This window comes from Trachypithecus francoisi, unplaced genomic scaffold (genome assembly GCF_009764315.1).
Source record: "Trachypithecus francoisi isolate TF-2019V2 unplaced genomic scaffold, Tfra_2.0 Lachesis_group12, whole genome shotgun sequence".
Lineage (NCBI taxonomy): Eukaryota > Metazoa > Chordata > Mammalia > Primates > Cercopithecidae > Trachypithecus > Trachypithecus francoisi.
The window spans coordinates 85,726,914-85,753,758 of NW_022681457.1; the positions used below are offsets into that span (position 1 = coordinate 85,726,914).

Genomic DNA, 26,845 nt, shown 5'->3' on the forward strand with positions numbered 1-26,845 from the left:
AGCAACGTCTACTTAGAGCTTCATTCTTTGTCTTCCTCGTAGAGTAGGAGGTCAGGGATCCCATTAGTCTACCTCTTCATCCTCAGGGCCTCACACAAGGCCAGTTATTCTCAAAATGCTTTGAATAATCGGAGCTGGCAAAGCTATTTCACCAGGGGCCATGGTGTCATCAATTCTTCTGTGGACTAAATCTCTGCTGAGGATCATCAAGTCACTCACCCTGGTGCCCAGTACAGGCCTGGCTTCACACTGAAGCATAACCAAATGCAGAGTGATAGAGACCACCCGGTTGAGGTGTCAGAGAGCTGAGAGTGGAGAGCAGGCGGCCCACGCATGAAGCAGGAGGGCAGGACTTGGAGGACGAATGGAGCTCAGTGCCCTGGAGAAAGAGTAGAGGCTGCCACCGGCTCCCTGGCTAAGACCCAAGCAGACGAAGGGGAGGGCTCATTCATCCAGGGCCAGCCCAGAAGCAAGACTGCCAAGCAGACCGGCCCAGCCCAGCTGGGAGGGGATTTCCTCAGGCTCCCTCTTCCTGGGCTGGGCAGCTTTGGAACCTGTCTGGAGGATTTTTGTTTGGGGACGGACTGAGGAGCACCTGGCAGAGTGGGAGCTTCAGGGCAGCGGGCAACCCCTTGGCCCAGGAAGCCTGGAACACAAAGACCGACGGGCGCGGCCTGGGACGCCCCTACCTTGGTCTTTCAGGGTAAGATGTGGGAGCTGGGAGGGAGTGGAGGGAGTCCCGTGTCAGGACAAGGGGGCGGCAGCAGGAAGTGCAGGGCCGAGGGGTGCTGTGCAGGCAGGAGGAGGGACATGTGGGGTGCTCCCTTGGTAACCCCTCTTCTGGAGTGACCTCCTGGTGTGGCCACTTTGGATCCTGCTACTTTCATTTTAAAAGCTGGCAGCATGTTGGGCCAAGAGTCAGGGGCTATCTTCCCGAGGGAAATGGCAGGGAAGGGCTGAGGATGGGGACAGGGTCATTTCTTTCTTCTTCCCTGCCCTTCGCACTGGCTTTCTCTCCAGCCATCACGTTGTCCCCAGCATCCCCTACCCTCCTAAGTTTTTCTAACTCCAACTAAGCCAGTTCCTAGCCCTTTGCTGACCTGGCCACTGGAGACCACAGCCACGGAGACAGTCTCCACTCCTTCCTGCAAGACGGCTCCTCCAGGGTTGTTTCCTTCTTCCTGGTGTGGGTATCAGAGAGATTTCACTCAGTGTTTCATTTATTCATTAGTGTTCATTTGTTTATTCATCACTGTTAGAGCATACACCTGGATACTCTGGAGGGAGGGCTGCACAGTTTCTACTCCTCTTGGGAATAAGAAAACTGAAATTTATTCCTCAAACATTTGGTGATTATCTACAAGCTGGTGGGCAGCATGACAGAGTAGAAAATTATTTTGGAGTCACGGAGAGACTGGCTTTATATCCCATATTTTCTGTTTACCTCCTGAGCCTCTGTTTCCTCAGCTATAATTTTTTTTTTTTAAAGAGACAGGGTCTTGCCACATTGCCCAGCTATGTACAATGGCTGATCATAGCTTACTACAACTTCAAACTCCTATGCTCAAGCAGTCCTCTTGCCTCGGCTTCCTGAGTTAACTGAGCCACGGGGGCCAGCTCAAAATGATATATATATATTTTTGAGATGGAGTCTTGCTCGTCGCCCAGGCTGAAGTGCAGTGGTGAGATCTCGGCTCACTGCAAGCTCCTCCTCCCGGGTTAATGCCATTCTCCTGCCTCAGCCTCCTGAGTAGCTGGGACTATAGGCGCCCGCCACCACACTCGCTAATTTTTTGTATTTTTAGTAGAGACGGGTTTCACCGTGTTAGCCAGGATGGTCTTGATCTCCTGACCTCGCGATCCACTCGCCTCAGCCTCCCAAAGTGCTGGGATTACAGGTGTGAGCCACTGCGCCCAGTCTCAAAATGATATTTTTATGAAGATGACAGGGAACAATGCATGTTGAACACCAAGCCGGGTGCCAGGCTCATTGTGGAGCCTTCTTAAACACCTGTGCTTTTCCCTTCCTCTTTGACCGCCTTCTTGCCATGCCTCTCCCTAACCAGCAACTCCCTCACCTTAGGCTTGTAAAGATATGCTAGACAACCCCTGGCCTTGAAAGCACGTAGGCAGAATGTAAACAGAACTGGCCAGTGACGGGGGAGTGGTGAAGGGAGAGGGAAGGTTGGGTTCCATGGCTCACTCCTGTAATCCCAGCATTTTGGGAGGCCAAGGCGGGAGGATTGCTTGAGTTCAGGAGTTTGAGACCAGCCTGGGCAACAAAATGAGGCCTTGTCTTTAAAAAATAAAATAAAAAGGAAGGGAAAGCCACATAGGCATGGGAGTAGGGAAGGTGTCAGGTGCTGGTTTGTGGTAAAATACTGGACCAGGACTGAGTCCAGACATGCTGTGTTTCTGAATTTGCACACTCAACACTGAGCAAGTGATGGGAACCACCAATTCCTAAACTATGGATGCAGGCTAAGGGCTTTAAATGCATTCTCTTATTTAATCATAATCCTCTTATGATATTATTATTAACCCCATTTCATAGATGGGGCAATGAAGATACAAACAGGTTAAGGGATTTGCCTAAGGTCACATGGCTAATAAGAAATGGATCCAGAATTCAAGTCTAGGTCCGACTCTAAACTCCATGCTTTTTGCTCTGGTGCTTGCTGTCTTTCAAGTTTCTCTGTATTAGAAAGACCAGGCTGAGGGCAGTGGCTCATGCCTTGTAGTCCGAACATTTTGGGAGGCTGAGGTAGGAGGATTGCTTGAAGCCAGGAGTTCAAAGCCAGCCTGGGCAACAAGCGAGACCCTATCTCAAAAAAAGAAGGCCCGGCACGGTGGCTCACGCCTGTAATCCCAGCACTTTAGGAGACCAAGGTAGGAGAATTGCTTGAGTCCAGGAGTTTGAGACTGGCCTGGGCAACACAGTGAGACCTCTTCTCTACAAAAAATAAAACAAAATTAGCCTGGCGTGTTGGTGTGCACCTGTAGTCTCAGCTACTTTGTTTTTTTTGAGACAGAGGCTCATTCTGTGGCCCAGGCTGGAGTGCAGTGGCAGCATCCCCAACTCAGTTGATTCTTGCACCTCAGCCTCCTGAATAGCTGGGACTATAGGTGCACACCATCATGCCCGGCTAACTTTTGTTGTTGTATTTTTGGTAAAGACAAGGTTTCATCATGTTGCCCAGGATGGTCTCAAACTCCTGGACTCAAGGGATCCACCTGCCTTGGCCTCTCAAAGTGTGGGGATTACAGGCATGAGCCACCATGCTCGGCCCGTCTCAGCTACTTTGTAGGCTGAGATGGGAGGATCACTTGAGCCTGAGACATCAAGGCTGCCGTGAGCTGAGATCAGGCCACTGCACTCCAGCCCGGGTGACAGAGCAAGACTATCTCTCAAGGAAAAGAAAAAAAGAAAGACCAAAAGAGCATCAGCATTCCACAACTACCTCCCTAGACACTGGTCGTTGACTTCCTGTAGATCTCCTGCTCTGGGCTGCTGCATCCAGACTCCTTCCCTGATTCGTTAACTCATTCACTCATTCCTACACCATTCACTAAATCGAGTGCTCTGTTTATCCCCTGAGACTGCAAGGTTTCAAGAGGACAGAGATCATGGGCATGATCCTGTTCATTCAGTTTTATAATACTGTTCGTTCAGCACCTCATTCATTTCTGATACAAAAATTTTCAATGAATTCTTTGTGAGTAAATAAATTTGACAAATGTTTACTGATGCATTCCATGGACTAGGTAATAGGGAGTCAAAGATAAGTAACGTGGAAGTCCTGTCCTCAGAATGCTCACAGCCTTGTAGAGGAGACAGTTATTATACAAAGAAGACAGTGATGCTCTAGACACAAGCAGAGGTTGCTGACGGAACTAAGAAGAGCATTTAATTCTACCATGCATCTGCAGCGCCTAACACAATGCTAAGCACATGTTAGATGCTCAAAAAGGCTTTGCAGAGGAGTTGTTAAGGACAGAGTCTTTCAGTTTTGTTTTTTTAATTAAAAATTTTTCTTTTCTTTTCTTTAACTTAATCCCAAATGTGATAGTAAGGAACAGAGTCTTAAAGGGGGTGTTAATACTTCCCTGAGACAACAAATGGAGCTGGGGGGGAAGATGTTCTAGCAGAGGGAGGAGCTCATCAAAAGACCTCGTGGAGAGTGGGAGCTGGAACTGCTAGGGGCTCAGTGTGGCCGGGGCATAGGGTGTATTTGGGGAAATGGAAAGAAATGAAAGTGGAAAAATAGGAAGCGTTCAGGTCATGAGGCCTTTCTGTGCCTCCTTAAAGAATAGGCTTTAAACCAAGGACATTGGACACCCATTGAAAAGATTTTGGCTGGGTGTGGTGGCTCACGCCTCTAATCCCAGCACTTTGGGAGACTGAGGCAGGTGGATCACAAGGTCAGGAGTTCGAGACCAGCCTGGCCAATGTGGTGAAACCCAGTCTCTACTAAACAACAACAATAACAACAACAACAACAAAAAACAAACAAAAAATTAGCTGGGTGTGGTGGTGTGTGACTGTAGTCTCAGTCACTCGGGAGGTTGAGGGAGGAGAATCTCTTGAACGCAGGAGGCAGAGGTTACAGTGAGCCAAGATCGCGCCACCGTACTCCAGCCTGGGCAACAGAGCGAGACACTGTCTCAAAAAAAAAAAAAATATTTAACAATGAGAGTGACACCACCTGATTTACATTTCAGAAGTGAGGCTGGTGTGTGGGGGCCAAGTATATGATGACGCCAAGGTGTTCAGGCCTGATGGGTCCCCACCTATCTTTGGAAATTAATCTCCCTTTTTAAGACTTCATCATGGCTTGTTCATGAAGGATCTCTTGAGTTGGCCTGTTCCTGATGACTGGTACTTTGCCCTCAGCTCTATACTGGGTCACAGTGAATCTGTTCCTTCTAATAAAAGTCTTGAAATTTATGAATACTTTACTTTTGTATAATCTGGAATAAGTTCAAGGATATTACTTGCAGTACCTTGTGCTGTCCTACATCAGAGAGCTACAGATGGAGTTGTAGAAGGGTTTCCAGGAATTGTATCTCGCTCCGAATGTGTCCAGGGAGGGTGTGTCAAACTAGCCAGTGGTCCTGGAATTGGGGATGCAGGGGCACGGATAACATTAAAGGAATCCATTTCCAGATTCTCAACTTCTGCAGGGACTCTTGCCTAAAAGTCATCTGCTTGTCTGGATTCTTTTAAGTTCTCCTTTTCAACTCTGTTTTCATTGTTTCTCTTCTTTGGCTTTATAAGAAAGTTACACCTCTGTCCATCCCAAATTCATTGAACAAGGTCCATTGTTCAAAAGGACAGTTAGAGAATGCTCTGTTCCTGAGAGATAGCAAGTAAAGAGAGATCAGACAGGAGAAACTAAAGGGTGCTGTGCTTCTACTACAGACTCGTAGTATTTGTTTTATTTAAGAATATTTGGCCAGGTGCAGTGGCTCTTGCCTATAATCCCAGCACTTTGGGAGGCCAAGGCGGGCTGATCACCTGAGGTCAGGAGTTCGAGACCAGCCTGACCAACATGGAGAAACCCTGTCTCTACTAAAAATACAAAACTAGCTGGGTCTGGTGGTGTGCGCCTGTAATCCCAGCTACTCAGGAGGCTGAGGCAGGAGGATTGCTTGAACCCGGGAGGTGGGGGTTGCAGTGAGCCAAGATCACGCCATTGCACTCCAGCCTGCGTGACAAGAGCAAAACTTCGTCTCAAAGAAAAAAAAAAAAAAGAGAGAAAAGAATCCTTGCTGGCCGGGTGCGGTGGCTCACGCCTATTATTCCAGCACTTTGGGAGGCCGAGTTGGGTGGATGACTTGAGGTCAGGAGTTCGAGACCAGCCTGCCCAACATGGTGAAACCTCGTCTCTACTGAAAATACAAAAATTGCCAGGTGCAGTGGCTCATGCTTGTAATCCCAGCACTTTGGGAGGCCAAGGTGGGTGGATCACGAGTCAGGAGCTCAAGACCAGCCTGGTCAACATGGTGAAACCCCATCTCTACTAAAAATACAAAAATTAGCTGGGTGTGGTGGTGGGTGCCTGTAATCCCAGCTATTTGGGAGGCTGAGGCAGGAGAATCGCTTGAACTCAGGAGGCGGAGGTGGCAGTGAGCTGAGATCACGCCATTGCACTCTAGCCTGGGCAACAGAGCAAGACTGTGTCAAAAAAAAAAAAAAAAGAAAAGAAAAGAAAAGAAAATCAATTACTTTGGCATCTTTGTTGCAAATCAATTGATCTATTAATCAATTTCGGCAATCTCTGTTCTGTTCTATTGATATATACGTCTATTCTTAGGCCAACACCATTGTTACTTTATAGTAAGTCTTGCCACCGGGTAGTATAAGTCTTTCAACTTGGTTCTTCTTTTTCAAAATTGTTTTTACTACTGAAGGTCTTTTGTATTTCCAAATACATTTTAGTATCGGCATGTCAATTTCTACAAAAAGCCTGCTGAGATTTTTATGAAAAGTGCATTGTATCAGCCTGGGTGACAAGAGCAAAACTCCATCTCAAAAAAAAAAAAAAAAAAAAACCAAAAACCCCAAAAAACAAAAATTAGCTGGGCGTCGTGGCAGGTGCCTGTAATCCCAGCTACTCGGGAGGCTGAGGGAGGAGAATCACTTGAACCTAGGAGGCGGACGTTGCAGTGAGCCGAGATCACGCCATTGCACTCCAACCTGGGTGACGAGAGGAAAACTCCGTCTCAAAAAAAAAAAAAAAAAAACCCAATAAAACAAAAAAACAAAAATTAGCTGGCCATGGTGGCAGGCACCTATAATCCCAGCTACTCAGGAGGCTGAGGCAGGAGAATCGCTTGACCCCAGGAGATGGAGGTTGGAGTGAGCCAAGGTCATGCTGCTGCACTCCAGCCTGGGCAACAGAGTGAGACTCCATCTCAAAAAATCCCCAAAAGACCAACAAACTGAAAGAAATTCTTGTTTATTCAACCTGAAGAAGCTGATTAAGTAGAGCCAGAAAATAAAAAATAAAAATAAATAAAAATACTTGTTTAGACTGGGCACAGTGGCTCATTCCTGCAATCCCAGCACTTAGGAAGATCGAAGTGAGAGGATCACTTGAGCCCAGGAGTTTGAATCCAGCCTGGGTAATGTGACGAGTCCTCGTCTCTATAAGATTTGCTGGGCATGGTGGCATGTGCCTGTGGTCCTAGCTATTTGGGAGGCTGAGTTGGGAGGATATCTTGAGCTCAAGAGGTCAAAGCTTCAGTGAGCTGGGTTTGCATCACTGCACTTCAGCCTGGGTGACAAAGTAAGATCCTGTCTCAAAACAAAACAAAACAAAACAAAACCCAAATAGGGCCAGGTGTGGTGGCTCATACTTGTAACCTCAATACTTCGGGAGACCGTGGCGGGCAGATTGCTTGAGCTCAGGAGTTCGAGACCAGCATGGGCAACATGGCTAAACCCTATCTCTACCAAAAAATACAGAAGTTAGCCAGGTGTGGTGGTGCACACCTGTAGTCTCAGCTACTTGGGAGGCTAAAGTGGGAGGATCGCTTGAACCCGGGAGGCAGAGGTTATAGTGAGCTGAGATCATGCCACTGTGCTCCAGCCTGGGTAACAGAGTGAGACCGTGTCTCAAAACAAAACAAAATGAAAAATTTGCTCAATGCTAATTATGTGCCAGACACTGTTCTAAGGGTTTTACAGATAATAAACTAATTCAATACTCATACTGAATCTATAAAGTAGACATTTACCACCCTCCTTTTACAGATAATGCTCCCAAGGCACAAAGAGGTTTAATAAGTTGCCCAAGGTCACAGAAGTGTTAAGTGGTGAAATCAGAATTTGAATTCCAGACACCTTTGCATTCCTCTAGAATTTGTGCTTTTAGTCATTATGCTATATTAAACTTAAGTGCTTTAGCTCTTTATTTATGTATTATAAAATTAGAATTGAGACATGAGCCAGTTGTCATGGGGATGCAAATTAGTGCATTTATGGAACCTTTTAAAAATAAAGGTAGATTTTCTTATGGACAGAAAATCTGTTTGATTTGGCTAATTGGTTTGACAGTGAGGACAGACTTTGCCAACTGGATTATGTGGTAGACATTTTCCATAAACTGAACAAGTAAAATCTGTAGCTCTAAGGTTTGGATGAAAATATATTTAAAACATGTCTCTAACAAAGAGTATGACAAAAGATTTGATCTTGGAGCCGATTTTAACTTGTAAAAAATAATTGTAGTTATTAACCTTTAAAATGTATGAGAAAGAACAGAGTTTCTTAAAATTTTTTTTTTTTTTTGAGACTGAGCCTAGCTCTGTCACCCAGGCTGGAGTGCAGTGGTGTGATCTCAGCTCACTGCAACCTCCGCCTCCCGGGTTTAAGCGATTCTCCTGCCTCAGCCTCCTGAGTAGCTGGGATTACAGGTGCCCACCACCACGCATTTTTTTGTATTTTTAGTGAGACGGGGTTTCACTATGTTGGCCAGGCTGGTCTTGAACTCCTGACCTCATGATCTTCCGGCCTCGTCCTCCCAAAGTGCTGGGATTACAAGTGTGAACCACCGCGCCTGGCCATTTTATTTTTATTTTTTATTTATTTTTGAGACAGTCTTGCTCTGTCATCCAGGCCAGAGTGCAGTGGCACAATCTCTACTCACTGCAACCTCTGCCTCCTAAGTTCAAGTGATTCTCTTGCCTCAGCCTCCTGAGTAGCTGGGATTACACGCACCCTCCCTAATGCTTGGCTAATTTTTTGCATTTTTCATAGAGATGGGGTTTTGCCATACTGGCATGCTGGTCTCGAACTCCTGGCCTCAAGTGATCCACCAGCCTCGGTTTCCCAAAGTGCTGGGATTATATGCATGAGCCACCACACCTGACATTCTTAAAAATTTTATGGGGATTTATGAAGAAAAAATTGTGAAGACTTGTGGGCCCAGCTCGGTGGCTCACTCCTGTAATCCCAGCACTGTGGGAGGCCAAAGGGGGTGGATCATTTGAGGTCAGGATTTTGAGACCAGACCGGCCTACAAATGAAAACCCGTCTCTACTAAAAATACAAAAATCAGCCAGGCATAGTGATGGGCACTTGTACTCTCAGCTACTTGGGAGGCTAAGGCAGGAGAATCGCTTGAACCCAGAAGGTGGAGGTTGCAGTGAGCCGAGATCGCACCACTGCACTCCAGCCTGGGCAACAGAGCAAGACTCCATCTCTTAAAAAAAAAAAAAACATTGTGAAGACCTGTGGTGTATGACACCGATAAACATTGCCGGCCATGTGTTTGCTGGTGGGGATGAGGTTTCTGGTTAGGTGAGGGGAAGTGGTTTATCCATAGGTAAGCAGGGGCAGAATTAGAGCAAGGACCAGGATTTTCTGACTCCTGCAATGTCAGAGCTCTTTCCATGATACTTTCCTTTTCCTTCCTTCTCCATTCGTGTGATTGTTAATTCAGCAAACACTTGCTGAGAAATATTTTCTGCTTTTGTCGAGCTCATATTCTAGCAGAAAGAGACAGACAATAAATAAACTAACTATTTTTAGATAATGGTAAGTGCTGGGAGCATAGAAGTGGGGAAATGTAGTAGAGTATACAGGGGTGCGGGAAGGCATGGGCAGGGGAGACTTCCTAGGGACATGCTACGGGTTATGAAGGACCAAGACCAACCTTGTGTGTGCGTGTTGTAGGGGATGGGGAGGGCTAGGTAGAAGAAATAGCAAGTACAAAGACCTTGAGGCAGGAGAGGGTTTGGTGTGTTCCAGGAACAGAAAGACGCCGCTGTGGCTGCAGCACTGAGTCGTCGGGAGAAAGAAGTAGAAAGGGAATTCCACAAAGAAGGTAGGAGCTGGGTCATACAGGATCTTATCATTTGATGTCAGGATCCTATATTTATCCCACAGACAATGGGAAACCACTGAAGGATTTTTAAGCTGAGAGTTGATACACTTTAATTTACGGTTTTGTTTTGTTTCATGTGGGAGGGAGGCAGGAGTGGAAACAGAGTGAAGACTAATTTGAGAGGGCATTTTCGGGTCAGATATCAGTAATCTACTCAATGGAAGAATACAAAGATGAACAATGTGAATGGAAAGAAAGGCAGAATGGTATGAGATGTCATTCTGTCTTCTGGTTCTGATGAGGCATGCTGGTAGCTATTACTGTGTAACAGATCACCCCAAAATTTAGTGACTGAAAACAAGAATGGGTGTGGTGGCTCACGCCTGTAATTCCAGCACTTTGGGAGGCCAAGGGGGGTGGATCGCCTGAGCTCAGGAGTTCAAGACCAGCTTGGGCAACATGGCGAAACCCCGTCTCTACAAAAAATACAAAAATTAGTCAGGCATGGTGGTGCTCACCTGTAGTCCCAGCTACTCAGGAGGCTGAGACCCAAGAGTCCCTTGAACCGGGGAAGTGGAGCTTACAGTGAGCTGTGTTCCTGCTACTGCACTCCATCCTGGGTGACAGAGTCAGACCTCATCTCAAAACAAACAAATAACAGAAAAACCAAGACTCATTTTATTTTGTCATAGTTCTGTAAGTCAGGGGTTTGGGCAGGGTTCAGCTGAGCAGTTCTCCATGTAGTCATAGCTAGGGTCATTCATAGCTGTATTCAACTGGTGGATGAGCTGGGCTGGTAGGTCAAGGAGGTTCCATTCATAGGTCTGGCACCTTGGTGCTTTTCTTTATTTTCACATGACTTTTTCTTTTTTTTAAATCAGGCAACCTCCTGAGCCGGAGCAGGCTCAGAGAGACTCCCACCTTCGTGCTCTTCTACATGGCCTCTCTTTCCATGTGGGCACCTTGGGCTTCCTCATAGTATGGTGGCCTCCAGATAGTCAACCTTCTTATATGGTGTTAGGCTTCAAAGCGGAAGCATTCCCAAAGGAGCAAAAGTGGAGACTGCATAGCCGTTAAGGCCTGGCGCTGCAAAGTACCCAGCACAGCCTCTGCCACGTAGTATTGGTCAAAACCAGTCAAAGGGCTGGCCCACACTTAAGGAGAGGAGAAACAAACCCAAACCGTATCTCTTGGTGAGAGGAATGGAAAATTATATGCTCCATCTTTAGTCTACCATACTTGGCTTCTGGGAACTGAATAGCCCTAACCATGCTGATGGCGCTGACCTACTTTTAAATCTAAACCACAGTATACTATGTTGGAACAATTTATAGGTCTTTATTCCCCACTGAATAGAGAGGGCCTGGAGAACAGGAGGTGGTTTCTTTTTCTTTCCTTTTTTTTTTCCCATGTGTTTTCAGAACGTAACACATACAAGGCATTCAGGAAATGCTACTATTGGATGCACACATCACATAAGCATTCACTGGTTGTCGAAACATGGTGTATATAAGAATCCCTGGGAGGTGTTAAAAATGCATGCAGATTTCTGAACAAGACCTGAGCCCAGGCCCTCTGAATCCAAATCTCTAGGGCAGAAGTTTTCAGTCTTGGCTGCACATGAAAAGATACGAGTGCCAGGCCTTCACCCCAGAGACCCAGTTTCTGTCGATCTGGGGTGAGCTCAAACACATTTAAGTCTCCTCAGATGATTCTGATGTGAGGCCAGGGTGAAGAACCAGTGCTCTAGGATTAGAACCAGCCATCTGTGCTAACCTCCCCAGATGATTCTGATGCAGGTGGTCCATGACAGGGTGACCAACACCCTTGGCTTGCTCCGATTTTAGCACTAAATGTCTCACTAGAAACTCCTAGTCCTGTGCAAGCCAGATGGTTGATCATTATCAATGGACCACTATTGAAAAAAATCCTAGATGAGGCAGTGAAAGCCTTTTGTGAAAAATGCCCACAAATATCTATTGAAAGCTATGATTTTGTCTCCTTACTTAAGGGCCTGAGCCAACTGTCCTTGAATTAAGGGGTAAGTGCCCCACGGTCACTGTTTTCCTTCAGCCTTGTGCTCTGGTGTGCTAGGTCTGTTAACTCATGCAAATAATGTGTCTGTGTTTGAGAATTCTTTCAGACTATATCCCTTAGTGCACACACCACAGCTTTGAAAGCCCAGTCACAACCAACAAAGATGATGTGTTTAGGATAATACGAGATACAGGATGAAATTCCTATGTCTTGTACACCAGTGTGTATTATTATTACCATCACAAATACTATAACAGGGTACACAAATACATGTAATATGTTACATAGATGTGGGGCGGCCCAGACTCTGGTCTGAGATTCCTGGGTTTGTGCTCCAGCTTTGCTGTCACTAGGTATGTAATCATGGATGCCTCTTTTTTGCCCTAGTTGCTCACCTACAAAATGGGAATAATAAAGATGTCTTCTTCACGGAGCAGATGGGAGGATCCAGAAAATAATATAAACGAAAGTGGTTCTGTAGAGTGAGAAGGCTGAGGTATTATGATGGTCTTTGAATGGGAGGGATTTGAAGAAATTATTCTGGTGAGAGGCCCTGCACATGCCTGGGGTTTTCTCTGGTCCCCCTACCCTGAACCATAGCCCACCTGTGAAGTTTCAAGGAAGAAGCTTTTGACACAGAGTGGACCATAGAGAGAGCTCAGGAAGCAGAGTTGTCTACCTTAGTTGCCCTTACTGCTGAGGTCAAGTGTGCTTTGCTTCAGGAAAAAGCCAAGCTTTTGGAAATGGGGGTTTGTGAAGGCATTTTTTGTTTTTAAATCTTTTGCCTATTTATTCCAAGTGTATCCTCAGAAATGTAGCCAAAAGAAAACAACCACAACCACAAACCTGTAATATTGAAAAGCCAGTTCTTAATTTCTGTAGCTAAAAAAGCATCCTTTCAGGCTGTAACCGCAGAGAGATTGCTGCAGGCCTCTGGCATAATGACGGTTTGCAGTGTGATGAAGGAGGCTGCTAAGCTCTGTGGCCCAGAAGCCCAATCCTGGCCTCTCAATTACCCAGGCGCCTAGCAACACTACCAAAAGTCTCCATGCCAGGCCCAGCTGGGCAGCAATTGGCTACACCCAGCACAGCCCACTGCCCAGCCTCCTGAGCTTCCCAGCCACATCAAGGCTGGTCTCAGCCCCGGTAGGGGCCCGCCTGGTACCAACGAAAGGGTGGGGCCAGCTGTTGAGAAAAAACAATTCAGATATTTAAAACCTCCCTGTTTGAATGCAGCTAGGCAAGCGGCACAAGCTCACAACTAAAAGTGTCTGCCATGGAAAAGGAGTTGTTGTAAGGGTGTTGGCCTTGCCAGGGCCCTTCTGGGTGAGGCGAAGAAGGGAAGGTGAGCCTGATTTAGTCTTCCAGCTTCTCAAAAAGGCAAATCCTTTTTCCGTCTTGGACACTTGTGTCCACCTCGAGTCCTCGTGGTAGCAGTGGGGATGGTGGGAATTCCCAGCCCCATCTTCCCCCAGGGGTCATGACCTGCCACGTCCTCTACAGCTTCCGTTCGGGAATTCCCAGGGACTAGTCTGGGACTGTCTAGGCAGCTGGAGGAAAAAGAGGGAGATAAGAGTACAGGAAAGGATGGGATGACAATAACCAAAAAGAAGACTCACACTTCTTTTGTTTAATTTTTTTTTTAATTTTTATGTATTTAGTTTTTGGAGACAGGGTTTTGCTCTGTCACCCAGGCTAGAGTGCAAGTGGCACCCTTATAGCTCACTGCAATCTTGAACTCCCTGTTTCAAGCGATCCTCCCGCCTCAGCCTCCCAAGTACCTGGAAGTGCAGCTGTGCACACCACTGCACCTGGCAAACTTTAATTTTTAAATTTCTTTTTGTAGGGAAAGGCTTTCACTGTGTTGGCCAGGCTGGTCTCAAACTCCTGGCCTCAAGCAATCCTCCCGCCTCTGTCTCTCAAAGTGCTAGGATTACAGGCATGAGCCACCATGCCTGGCCCATTCTTTCTTATTTAAAAAAAATTTTTTTTTATGTGGCCAGGGCGGTGGCTCATGCCTATAATCCCAGCACGTTGGGAGGCCGAGGTGGGCGGATCACCTGAGGTTGGGAGTTCGAGATCAGCCTGACCAACATGGAGAAACCTCATCTCTACTTAAATGCAAAATTAGCTAGGTGTGGTGGCACGTGCCTGTAATCTCAGCTACTCGGAAGGGTAAGGCAGGAGAATCTCTTGAACTTGGGAGGCGGAGGTTGTAGTGAGCCGAGATTATACCATCACACTCCAGTCTGGGCAACAAGAGCAAAACTCTGTCTCAAAAAAAAAAAAAAAAAAGGACCGTGTGCGGTGACTCATGCCTGTAATTCCAGTACTTTGGAAGGCCGAGGCAGGTGGATCACAAAGTCAGGAGATTGAGACCATCCTGGCTAACACGGTGAAACCCTGTCTCTACTAAAAATACAAAAAAATTAGCTGGGCGTGGTGGCGGGCACCTGTAGTCCCAGCTACTTGGGAGGCTGAGGCAGAAGAATGGCGTGAACCTGGGAGGCAGAGCTTGTGGTGAGCTGAGATCGCGCCACTGCACTCCAGCCTGGGCGACAGAGCGAGACTCCATCTCAAAAACAAACAAACGAAAAAACAATTTTAGGTTTTGAAATCTTAAATTTATTTATTTATTTTTGAGACAGGATCTTGCTCTGTTGCCAAGGCTGGAGTAAATTTTTATTTTTAACTCGAGCCCCATGACAGATGAAGAAGTACCTTTCTATAACACTTGCTGTGTAGAAATCACGGGGGCTGTGGAACATGTAGGGGCTTTGGAGTCAGGCGCCCGGACTCTTCTCCCAGCCCTCCCCTCATTAGCTGTGAGACCTCGAGCAAATTACTTTGGGAACCTGGGTTTCTTTATCCTTCAAATGGGAATGTTATTACCCTGCCTTACAAAGTGGTAAAAATTAATGAAAAGAATGCTCATAAAGTGTTTAGCCTGGAAGCTGGCACATAGTAAGTGTTTATTATTCTAGCAGCTCTTTATTGTCTTACTTGATTCTTACCACAATTTTCTAAGATACTCAGGGCAGAGGTGAGCTCTGTTTTACAGTTGAGGAAACTGAGGCCCAGTGAAAAACTAAATGTGGATGCTGGGAATAGAATTCAGGTCTTTACAGTGTCAAACACAAGGCAGGCTATTCCTCAAAGGCAGATGGTAAGCCCTTTTTTTGGTAGCCATTGTGACACGGCAGCTTCACAGCGATGGTGCCCAGTGATGGTAGAATGATAATGGAAGGGGGGCGGCCGTGCAGAGGAAAAGGTTGGTAGGAGGCTCTTTTCTTTCTTTCTTCTTTTTTTTTTTGAGATGGAGTCTCGCTCTGTCGCCCAGGCTGGAGTGCAGTGGTGCGATCTCGGCTCACTGCAACTTCCACCTCCCGGATTCACGCCATTCTCCTGCTTCAGCCTCCCGAGTAGCTGGGACTACAGGCGCCCCCCCCCAACCCCCAGCTAATATTTTGCATTTTTTGAAGAGACAGGGTTTCACCATGTTGGTGAGGCTGGTCTCGATCTCCTGACCTCATGATCCACCTGCCTCGGCCTCCCAAAGTGCTGGGATTACAGGCGTGAGCCACCGCGCCTGGCCAGGTAGAAGGCTCTTTCCAACATAAAGTCACACAAAGACTTAGTCAGTGTGTGGTTGGAATTCCTCCTTCCCCCTTTTCCCTCCCCTCTTTCTCCCTCCTCTCTTTCTCTCATTCTCTCTTTCCCTCCCTTTCTTCCAGAAGCATTCCTTTTTAAAAAACTTTTTAAAATAACTCTGCTGTTTTGTATGGAATGCTTCATGAATTTCTGTGTCATCCTTGTGTAGGGCCATGCTCATCTTCTCTGTATCGGTCCAGTGTTGCTGAAGCGAGCACCACAAGCATTCTTTTATTGATTGATTGATTGAGATAAGGTCTTGCTCTATCACTCAGGATGGAGTGTAGTGCCATGATCTTGGCTCACTGCAACCTCCACCTCCCGGGTTCAAGCGATTCTCCTGCCTCAGCCTCCCGAGTAGCCGGGACTACAGTCACGCATCACCACGCCTGGCTAATTTTTTTTTTTTTTTTTTGTATTTTAGTAGAGACGGGGTTTCACCCTGTTGGCCAGGCTGGTCTTGAACTCCTGACCTCAGGTGATCCACCCACCTTGGCCTCCCAAAGTGCTGGGATTACAGGCGTGAGCCCTGTACCTGGCCCTGGTTAATTTTTGCTAATGTTTTTGGCAAAACCAGTCTGGGGAACTTCTGGTCTAGTTCACGGTGCAGCTGAGAGAGCTGTGGCTCAGAGCCAGGAAGGAACTTGCCCCTGGTCACACAGCCAGGAAATGGCAGTCTAGACCAGAAAACACATCTCCTGATTCTGTGCTCCTCTCACTGTGTCTCCCAAACACAGAACAAGAACTGATTTTATTTTTATTTATGTATTTATTTTTTTGAGATGTAGTCTTGCTCTGTTGCCCAGGCTGGGGTGTAGCAGTATGATTTCAGCTCACTGCAACCTCTGCCTCCCAGGTTCAAATGATTCTCCTGCCTCAGCCTCCCCCAGTAGCTGGGATTAAAGGCATCCACCACCTCACCTGGCTAATTTTTGGGTACTTTTAGTAGAGATGGAGTTTTACCATGTACTAGGCTGGTCTCGAATGCCTGACCTCAGGTGATCCACCCGCCTTGGCCTCCCAAAGTGCTGGGATTACAGACAGGCATGAGCCACTGTGCCCAGCCAAGAACTGAATTTAACTTGCAACAGGAACATTCCAGGTAGAGTTAAGAATTTCTTGACTATTCATGTGTATTAGTTAGGTTATTTTATTTTTTTAAATTTTCTATTTTTGAGACAGGGTCTCTTTCTGTTGCCCAGGCTGCAGTGCAGTGGTATAATCACAGCTCACTGTAGCCTCAACCTCCCAGGTTCAAGCAATCCTCCTACCTCAACCTCCCACGTAGTTGGGGACCACAGGTGCATGGTACTATGCCCAGCTAATGTTTTAATTTTTTTTTAGAGACGGGGTTTCACTATGTTGCCCAGGCTGGTCTTGAATTCCTGAGCTCAAGTAATCCTCCCACCTTGGCCTCCCACAGTGCTAGGATTACAGGCATGAGCCACTGTGCCAGCCTAGTCAGCTTTTTTTTTTTTTTCTTGAGACGGAGTTTTGCTGTTGTTGCCCAGGCTGGAGTGCAATGGCGCAATCTCGGCTCACTACAACCTCCGCTTCCTGGGTTCAAGTGATTTTCCTGTCTTCACCTCCCAAGTAGCTGGGATTACAGGCGCATGCCACCATGCCCGGCTAACTTTTGTATTTTTAGTAGAGACTGGGTTTCATCATATTGGTCAGGCTGGTCTCAAACTCCTGACCTCAGGTGATCCATCCGCCTCGGCCTCTCAAAGTGCTGGGATTATAGGCGTGAGACACTGTGCCCGGCCCTAGTCAGGTTTTTTGATTGCAAAAGATGGGAACTGATTCTGTCTAATTAAATCAGGAAATGAATTTTATTCAAAGCACATTGAGTAAGTTACAGAATCATTGGAAGGCTGTAGAAACAAGGCTTGGGAAATAAGCAAAAACACAGAGAGACCAGGTACCTAGAATTATAACAAATCCCATCACAGAGCCAGGTAGGTGAGGACAGCCTCAGTGCTGCTGCTGCTGAGTGCCCAGTGCTCCTGCCTTCATCACAGCCACAGCTGGCATTGGACGCTGGATGCCATGCTGACCCCAATGGCAAGGCTGTCTGGACACTGGATACTGCTGCCATTGCTGCAACCACTGTAAAGAATTTTTTCCATCCCCACCTCCAGCCTCAGAAATCCTAAGCAAATGCAGCTGGTTGGTCAAGCGTAGGTGACTAGCTGCCTCAGGACATGTGAAAGTGAATATTGGGCATGGTTAATGTCTGTAATGGGAGCCGTTTCCTGCTGCCCACCAGGAGAAGATAAATTCCCCAACAAAACTGACAAATGACGACTACATACATGTTGTCAAAGAATCCACTGAGGCCGGGCGCGGTGGCTCAAGCCTATAATCCCAGCACTTTGGGAGGCCGAGATGGGTGGATCACGAGGTCAGGAGATCGAGACCATCCTGGCTAACACAGTGAAACCCCGTATCTACTAAAAAATACAAAAAACTAGCCGGGCGAGGTGGTGGGCGCCTGTAGTCCCAGCTACTCGGGAGGCTGAGGCAGGAGAATGGTGTAAACCGGAGAGGTGGAGCTTGCAGTGAGCTGAGATCTGGCCACTGCACTCCAGCCCGGGCAACAGAGCGAGACTCCGTCTCAAAAAAAAAGAATCCACTGAAAGTCCTTGACATTTGCAGATTCAACACTTGCAATTTCAGTAATTTACTAGTTGGTCCCAAAGGCCCATTATGAATGAACATGAGTTGAATGATTGGCTTTGCCTGTTAGTGAGCCAGGCCTACCGCTCTGCCTGGACATCTCACATGACTGTTATCCTTTATGTAGTTTGCATGCAGTGATTAAAATATTTGTTTCTTGTTTGCAGAGTAGAAAAGATTCATAAAATAAATCATCCATTGGTGCCAGTGATATAAACAAAGAGAAAGGAGGAGGTATAAGACAGTGACTTTGTCTTTTGGCTACAAATAGAAGTTTTGGATAAACTGGCATGCTGTGTCAAGTTCAGTCGTGTCTAAGATCCCTGATATCAGTTGTTTAGTGAGTGCATCAGCCAGTGCCAAAGCTGCTCATCAAGAAAGAGATTAATCTTTTTTTTTTTTTGAGTCAGAGTTTCTGTCGCCCAGGCTGGAGTGCAGTGTCAAAATCTCGGCTCACTGCAACCTCCACCTCCTACTGCAACCTCCGCCTTCTGGGTTCAAGAGATTCTTCTGTCTCAGCCTCCCGAGTAGCTGGGATTACAGGCGCATGGCACCACGGCCAGCTAATTTTTGTATTTTTAGTAGAGGCAGGGTTTCACCATGTTGGCCAGGCTGGTCTCGAACGCCTGACCTCAAGTGATCTGCCCGCCTCGGCCTCCCAAACTGCTGTGATTACAGGTGTGAGCTACCATGCCCAGCCTGGCTATACTTTACAATGTAATTTTGGGAGACACTGTGTGGTATGTAGTACATTAGAGCATCTGAAAGGTATGGAAAAATCTTTTGCAAATGTCAGGAGTCTCCTATGTAAATCTCTTTATAGAAATCTCTTTTCGGCTGGGCATGGTGGTTTACGCCTATAATCCCAGCAGTTTATGAGGCCTAGGTGGATGGATCACTTGAGGTCAGGAGCTCAAGACCAGCCTGACCAACATGGTGAAACCCTATCTCTACTAAAAATACAAAATTAGCCAGGCATGGTGGTGCACACCTGTAACTCCAGCTACTTGGGAGGCTGAGACAGGAGAATTGCTTGAACCTGGGAGGTGGAGGTTGTGGTGAGCCGAGATTGCGCCATTGCACTCCAGCCTGGGCAACAAGAGCAAAACTCCATCTCAAAAAAAAAAGAAAAAAGAAAAAAGAAATCCCTTTTCAAAAGATTTTTTTTTTTTTTTTTTTTTAAGGTTGACTAACTGTCCTGTGTAAATGAGCACAGTCCTGCCCTTTCAAGTCTTTGGCCAACACACTCTGTGATGGTTAACAAGTAATGCTTATTCTAGGCAAAGTCAGAAAGTAGGAAAGTTCTTTCTGTGTTTCCTTTTTTTTTTTTTTTTTTGAGATGGAGTCTCGCTCTGTTGCCCAGGCTGGAGTGCAGTGGCGCGATCTCTGCTCACTGCAAGCTCTGCCACCTGGGTTCACGCCATTCTCCTGCCTCAGCCTCCCAAGTAGCTGGGACTACAGGCACCCGCCACCACGCCTGGCTAATTTTTTTGTATTTTTAATAGAGACTGGGTTTCACTGTGTTAGCCAGGATAGTCTTGATCTCCTGACCTTGTGATCCACCCACCTTGGCCTCCCAAAGTGCTGGGATTACAGGCGTGAGCCACCGCACCTGGCCCTGTGTTTCCTTTTAAGAGTACTTGTGACCAGGTGGGATCTTTCTATGTTTCCTCTTTTTTTTTTTTTTTTTTTTTTTTTTGAGACGGAGTCTCGCTCTGCCGCCCAGGCTGGAGTGCAGTGGCCGGATCTCAGCTCACTGCAAGCTCCGCCTCCCGGGTTTACGCCATTCTCCCGCCTCAGCCTCCCGAATAGCTGGGACTACAGGCGCCCGCCATCTCCCCCGGCTAGATTTTTGTATTTTTTTTAGTAGAGACGGGGTTTCACCGTGTCAGCCAGGATGGTCTTGATCTCCTGACCTCGTGATCCGCCCGTCTCGGCTTCCCAAAGTGCTGGGATTACAGGCTTGAGCCACCGCGCCCGGCCCTATGTTTCCTCTTGAGAATACTTGTGGATCACAGGTTCTCTCACACCTGTAATCTCAATGCTTTGAGAGGTCAAGCAGGGAGGATCCCTTGAATTCAAGGGTTTGAAACCAGCTGGACAACATGGGGTGGCCACCATCTCAAAATAATGATAATAATAGTAATAAAGTTAAAAACTTTTTTTGTTTAAAAAAAGAATACTTGGCAACCATGAAGGAAAGGGTTTTGGTTCTTTTTTTCCCCCTCCCCAATTCTCAGAACCCGTGAAAGGGTTTTGGTTCTTGGCGTGCATAAGGAACATTTCCATTTTTAACCAGAAGGCTAGAGACGTTCTAACAATCTACCTAGTTGTTCCCTACCTGTAGGATGAGAACTTTTCACAGCAGTGCCACCCAGTTTTGATCTGTGTATGTGAGGCCTTTCAAAAAAGAGTGGGCAGCAACTTGCTGCAGATAAGAGAGGTAGGAGGTTTGCTTAGTGAGTAAGAAAGCAGAGTCAGCACAGTAAATCTCCACCCAGTAAATGACACCCAATAAATGAGTACTCAAGTGCCAAGTAAAAGAATGGACAGCTGATGATGCCTGAATATTTATTTGAGACTAGAATGTGTTATAATCCTTGTTTTGTTTTGAGACTCCTGCTCCATTCAATTGGGCTTCCAAAAATTCTGGTAATCTGAAGTGTGTTTCTAGACACTGTATCCCAAGTTTGACCTATAGAGCCCATGGAGTTTATATACAGGCCACGCCCAAGGAAGGACAAAATTAATGACAATATGACCTTCGATTAGATTTGCTTTGTGAGGCCCTGGGGAGGGAAACCTTGGACACAGGAGCTGGTGAATAGATTCCAGCAGCGTAAGGAAGAACTACCCAAGAATTAGAACTGTTAGAAAATACAGCAACCCCACTGAAGTCCATCTAGGTTGTTTATAATTCTTCACTGCTATGAATAGTTTTGCATGAATAGCCTTGTCATATACCTTTGTGTATGTGCTCAAATACCTTTGAAGGGTGGATTTCTAGAAGTTGGATGGTTCTGTTGAAAGGTATATGCTTTTTAGGCCGGGCGCGGTGGCTCAAGCCTGTAATCCCAGCACTTTGGGAGGCCGAGGCGGGCGGATCACGAGGTCAGGAGATTGAGACCATCCTGGCGAACACGGTGAAACCCCATCTCTACTAAAAATACAAAAAACTAGCCGGGCGAGGTGGCGGGTGCCTGTAGTCCCAGCTACTCGGGAGGCTGAGGCAGGAGAATGGCGTGAACCCGGGAGGCGGAGCTTGCAGTGAGCTGAGATCCGGCCACTGCACTCCAGCCTGGGCGGCAGAGCGAGACTCCGTCTCAAAAAAAAAAAAAAAAAAAAAAGAAAGATATATGCTTTTAATAGTTCATACACATTGGCCAATTGCCTTCCAAAAGGCTGCATTAATTTATACCTCATACATTGCACCCATTGCCACACACCTCATAAATATGGGATATTATCAGTCTTTTTTTTTGTTTTCTTTTTTTTTTGAGATGGAATTTCACTCCTGTCACCCAGGGTTGAGTGCAATGGCACGATCTCAGCTCACTGAACCCTCCGCCTCCTGGTTTCAAGTGATTCTCCTGCCTCAGCCTCATGAGTAGCTGGGATTACAGATGCTTGCCCCCATGCCCAGCTAATTTTTGTATTTTTAATGGAGACGGGTTTCACCATATTGGCCAGGCTGGTCTTGAACTCCTGACCTCAGGTGATCCACCGACCTCGGCCTCCCAAAGTGCTGGTATCACAGGCATAAGCCACCGTGCCTGGCCTAAGTCTTTTTCATTGTTACCAATATGATAGGTAATATTTCCTCAGAAATTCAGGAGTGGGGCAGAAGACAAATGTGAGTAGGAGAGACAGGGAAATGTCAGAGACTGGAAGGAACACCTGTGAGCATTATAGCACCAGGTATTGGAGATAAGATAAATCAGAGAGAGGCCCCTGTTCTCAGGAAACAGGGTGGACAGGTGTGGAAGTTGGAGGATGATAGTAATTGACTGAAAAGAGAGGTAAAACCAAAATGTTGGCTGGGTGCAGTGGGTCACACTTGTAATCCCAGCACTTTGGGAGGAGGCTGAGGTGGGAGGATCACTTGAGCCCAGGAGTTTGAGACTAACCTGGGTAACACAGGAAGATCCCATCTCAACAAAATAGAAAAAAATAGCTGGGCGTGGTGGCGTGTGTGCTTGTGGTCCCAGTTACTTGGGAGGCTGAGGTGGGAGGCTCACTTGAGCCTGGGAGGTAGAGGCTGCAATGAGCCGTGATCCTGCCACTGCAATACAGCCTGGGTGACAGAGAGAGACCTTGTCTCAAAAAAATTAAATAAAAAAACCCCAAATGTTTCTAATTGCTACCAATGTGCTCATTTGGTGCTAGAGCCTAAAGTAGCTAGAACTACATGTCTACTTTACGGCATAAGGCAAGGCAGAAAGCAGTCATGCAATGAGTTTTGGCTAAACCGATTGGGTCAACTATCTTTGCAGCACAGCAAATATGTTTAGGCACTAACATGCCTAAAATGGTGGTCCTGAAGTTGTAACATTTCTGGAACTGTTGAAATCCCAAGATAAGGGTAAATGTAATCCTTATTTTTGTAGCTCCTTTTATACAGTTGTATTGTTAACAATGTGGAATTGTATTTCCTCATAAAATGATTATGTATGATATTTAGATTTACAATAAGGCTGATTTGTACAATGTGAACTGTCTCTAATTGAACTTATTTTTTAAATGCTTCAATATTTGTGGTTAAAAGCTGCTGATCTTAAATCCACAATGTAGTTTTGTCAACTATGAGATGTGGCAAAAACTAGAAAAAAAATCATCAGTCTTCAAGGGCAATTAATAAAAGAGTTATATCTATGGACTGAATGTCTGACTCTGGAAGGCAGGTGAGTGGGTGGGTGAAAAGTGCAGGGGAGAGCAAAAGCTTTTATTTTCAGAAAAGTTGCTGGGGAAAAGAAAAATAAGATGGCTCTTCCTCAATTTATTGAATATAACCTATTCTAATGTGAAAAGTTGCCTAATGAGTTTCATTTGAAAATCAATAGAATTTGATCTGATTCCCAGTAATAGGCAGTGTGAAAACAGGCCCCAGGCTCAGCTCCATCCCTTCCATCTATCCATCCATCCATCTAAAACTCATTCATCCATCTATAGCCAATAACAACTAATAATTATAGGGTGTTTACTACGTGCCAGATACTGTTCTTTTTTTCTTTTTCGAGACAGAGTCTTACACCGTGGCCCAGTCTAGAGTGCAGTGGTGTGAATTTGACTCACTGTAACCTCCGCCTCCCAGGTTCAAGTTATTCTCCTGCTTCAGCCTCCCAACTAGTTGGAAGTACAGGCACGTGCCACTATGCCCAGCTCGTTTTTGTATTTTTAGTAGCGACGGGGTTTCACCATGTTGGCCCGGCTAGTCTGAAACTCCTGAACTCAAGTGATGGGATCACAGGCTAAGCCACCATGCCTTGCCCAGATACTGCCCAGATACTGTTCTAAGTGCTTTATTGCATTATCTCAAGTAAGCTTCTCAGCAATGTTATGAGGCAAGTGCTATCATTATTCCCAGTTTAAAATGGAATCTGAGGGTTTCCCAATAAGTTAAACATAGAATTAATTACCATATGACCCAGCAATTCCACTCATAGGTATATGCTCCTCCTCAAACTAGAAACAGATATTTAAAGAAAACTTGTGCCGGGCGCGGTGGCTCACGCCTGTAATCCCAGCACTTTGGGAGGCCGAGATGGGCGGATCACGAGGTCAGGAGATGGAAACCATCCTGGCTAACATGGTGAAGCTCCGTCTCTACTAAAAAAAAAAAAAAAAAAATTAGCCGCGCATGGTGGCGGGTGCCTGTAGTCCCAGCTACTCAGGAGGCTGAGGCAGGAGAATGGCGTGAACCCGGGAGGCGGAGCTTGCGGTGAACTGAGATGGCGCCACTGCACTCCAGCCTGGGTGACAGAGCTAGACTCTGTTTCAAAAAAAAAAAAAAAAAAGAAAGAAAGAAAACTTGTACAGGGATGTTCATTCACAATAGCCAAAAGGTGGAAAAACCCCAAATGTCCATAAACAGATGAGTGGATAAACAAAATGTGGCATGTCTGTACAACGCAACAGCATTCAGCCATAAAAAAAGACATTCTAGGCTGGGTGTAGTGGCTCATGCCTGTAATCCCAGCTTTATGGGAGGCTGAGGTGGGTGGATCACTTCAGGTCAGGAGTTCAAGACCAGCCTGGCCAACATTGTGAAATCCTGTTTCTACTGAAAATACAAAAATTAGCCAGGGAGGGTGAAGCAGAAGAATTGCTTGAACCCAGTAGGCAGAGGCTGCAGTGAACTGAGATCTCGCCACTGCACTCCAGCCTGGGCCAAAGAGCAAAATGACTAAAAAATTTAAAAATAAATAAATAAATAAATGACAAAAATGGTAAATTTTATGTGATGTGTATTTCACCACAATTTAAGAAATATGTAATTTGAGACTTGGAGAATTTAATTAAGTGATTTACCTGATGTTAACTGACAGCTGATATGTGGTAGAGCTGTGTTTTACTCTCAGTTATCTGGCTCTTTGGCTCATACTTTTTAAAACAATTACAGAGAAAACTTTATTTTGGGCCATTTAGGAGGTTTAGATCATTTTGATCATCTTCAGCTGTCTTCTCTTTACATACAGGAAAGGCCTTGGAAAGCGGTGGTTGCGTCAGACAGCCCAGGGAAGAGCCGCAGCCTGAGGACCTAGAGCCACCTGCTGTTCCCTGGGATTCATGTCCTTCTGGGGTGGAGGGAGAACCCAGGACAATGGCTGCTGTTCATGATCTGGAGATGGAGAGCATGAATCTGAATATGGGGAGAGAGATGAAGGAAGAGCTGGAAGAAGAGGAGAAAATGAGAGAGGATGGGGGAGGTAAAGATCGTGCCAAGAGTAGAAAGGTCCACAGGATCGTCTCAAAATGGATGCTGCCCGAAAAGTCCCGAGGAACATACTTGGAGAGAGCTAACTGCTTCCCGCCCCCTGTGTTCATCATCTCCATCAGTCTGGCTGAGGTGAATGGGGAGCAGGGTGGGCAATGGGGTAAGTGGCACAGGGGAGTTCAAACAAACTAGGGGTTAGATCTACATCTAGAGAAGAGACTGGGAACGTGTGAGAGAGCTCGGCGGGGATGGGGACAGCACACACCTCACCTCTGCCTCCGCCCTCCCCACAGCTGCCTTTGAGGCTTTCCCTATACTCACGGTCACTGCCAACCCAGGTGGAGTTTCCTTTGTCAGACAAAGCTGCCCAGCTGTGGCTGCAGTTTCAGTGGCTTCCTTTCATTTTAGCCGTGAGGGCTTTAGGAACCAAATCATCCTGGTGTTGCACGTAAGCTTTCTCTCATGAACCGACTGAGACTGGTTGGTAAGGCCTTTCTGGGACCCCAGGTTTAGAACTATTATAGAATGCTTCTGAATTTCAGTAGGAAAAAAGCAGGATCCTTTATCAATGTCTACTTCAGGCAGTATGTGATGTGTTTTCAGGCTCTGATCTAGTCAGTCCTCTTGTTTTCCAGAGAAGACTGCAAAGCTCAGAGAGGTGGGATGACTTTCCCAAGGTCACATCATAGTCACTGGGCCAGGATGAGGCTCCCCTGAACCTCGTGGCACCTAGTTTTTTCCCCCACACTTGATGTCCTATAAAGGAATTGGCCAACTGTGGCTGCCTGTGGAGTGTGACTTCAGGGGCATTAGGCAGTTCCTAATGTAACCCTTTTAGTTCCCACTGATGCACTGATGCCTCAGCTTCCTTTTCACAAACTGTATTCGTCAAGAGTTCTTCAGAAAAACAGAATCAGTAGGTGTGTGTGTCCTGGGGGAAGAGAGATTAATATTTATTTTAAGGAATTAGCTCAAATGATGATGGAGACTTGGCAGGTTCAAAATCTTAAGGGAAGGCTGGCAGGCTGGAGGCCCAGGGAAGACTTGCCGTTCAAGTCCAAAGGTAGAGTTCTGCTGGCAGTATTCCCTTCCCTAACAGAGGACAGTCTTTTCTCTAGCAAGGCCTTCAACTGACTAGACAAGGCTCACCCATAGTATGGTGGGAAATCGGCTTTACTCAAAGACTACTGATTGAAATATTAGTGTAAACCGTATCCTCACAAAAACACCTAGGATAATGTTTAAGCAAATGTCTGGGTAGCATAGCCTAGCTAAGTTGACACATAAAATTAACCATTGCAGGGACCAAGCCTCTTATGGCTCAGATAAAGGTAAGGCTAAGGTGTAAGTGTCCCAGGAGATGCTGTGGTCAAGTCTGTTTAGGTTGAAAGGGCACAGTTCTAATTTTTTTCACAGGATTTTATTGTGAGACTGCTTGCAACTGGAAAGTCTTCAGATCTGAGGCATCTGTATCTGCTTTTTCTGCTTCTCCCTCCTGTTATCCTTCCGGCCTATGAGTTGTCTTGTGTTCCAATCAGCTGTGTGTGTGTCTTTTCCAGGTGAATGGGGAAGAATGAGATAAGCTCTCGTGGTACAAATCACAATTGCCTAGATAGTGAGTGCTATGGAGGAGGGTGGTTTGCCATAGGAGGCTCATGGAGCAGGTGCTGAGACACCTGCCTCTCACAGAAAGACCAATTTTTAAATTAAA

At 46.3% G+C, this 26,845-nt stretch overlaps 1 protein-coding gene and 1 non-coding gene across 6 annotated transcripts in view; one reads left to right on the forward strand and one right to left on the reverse strand.

Moving 5' to 3' along the window:
- Positions 1 to 530: 530 nt before the first annotated feature.
- Positions 531 to 26,845, forward strand: part of RHBDL2 (rhomboid like 2) — a 55,239-nt gene continuing 28,924 nt past the window's right edge. For 2 of the 5 annotated variants that reach the window (XM_033227032.1, XM_033227033.1), the window contains exons 1-2: positions 13,086 to 13,215; positions 24,896 to 25,266. In XM_033227032.1, coding sequence (XP_033082923.1) covers positions 13,101 to 13,215; positions 24,896 to 25,266 — 486 coding nt within the window. In that variant the 5' untranslated portion in view covers positions 13,086 to 13,100. Of the gene's footprint in view, positions 704 to 9,735; positions 9,834 to 13,085; positions 13,216 to 24,895; positions 25,267 to 26,845 lie in introns of those variants that run through there. The other 3 variants (XM_033227037.1, XM_033227035.1, XM_033227034.1) reach the window with 3 other exon arrangements.
- On the reverse strand, positions 15,646 to 15,750 carry LOC117094007. The gene has a single exon (XR_004441347.1). It is a non-coding gene; the product is annotated as a U6 spliceosomal RNA (small nuclear RNA).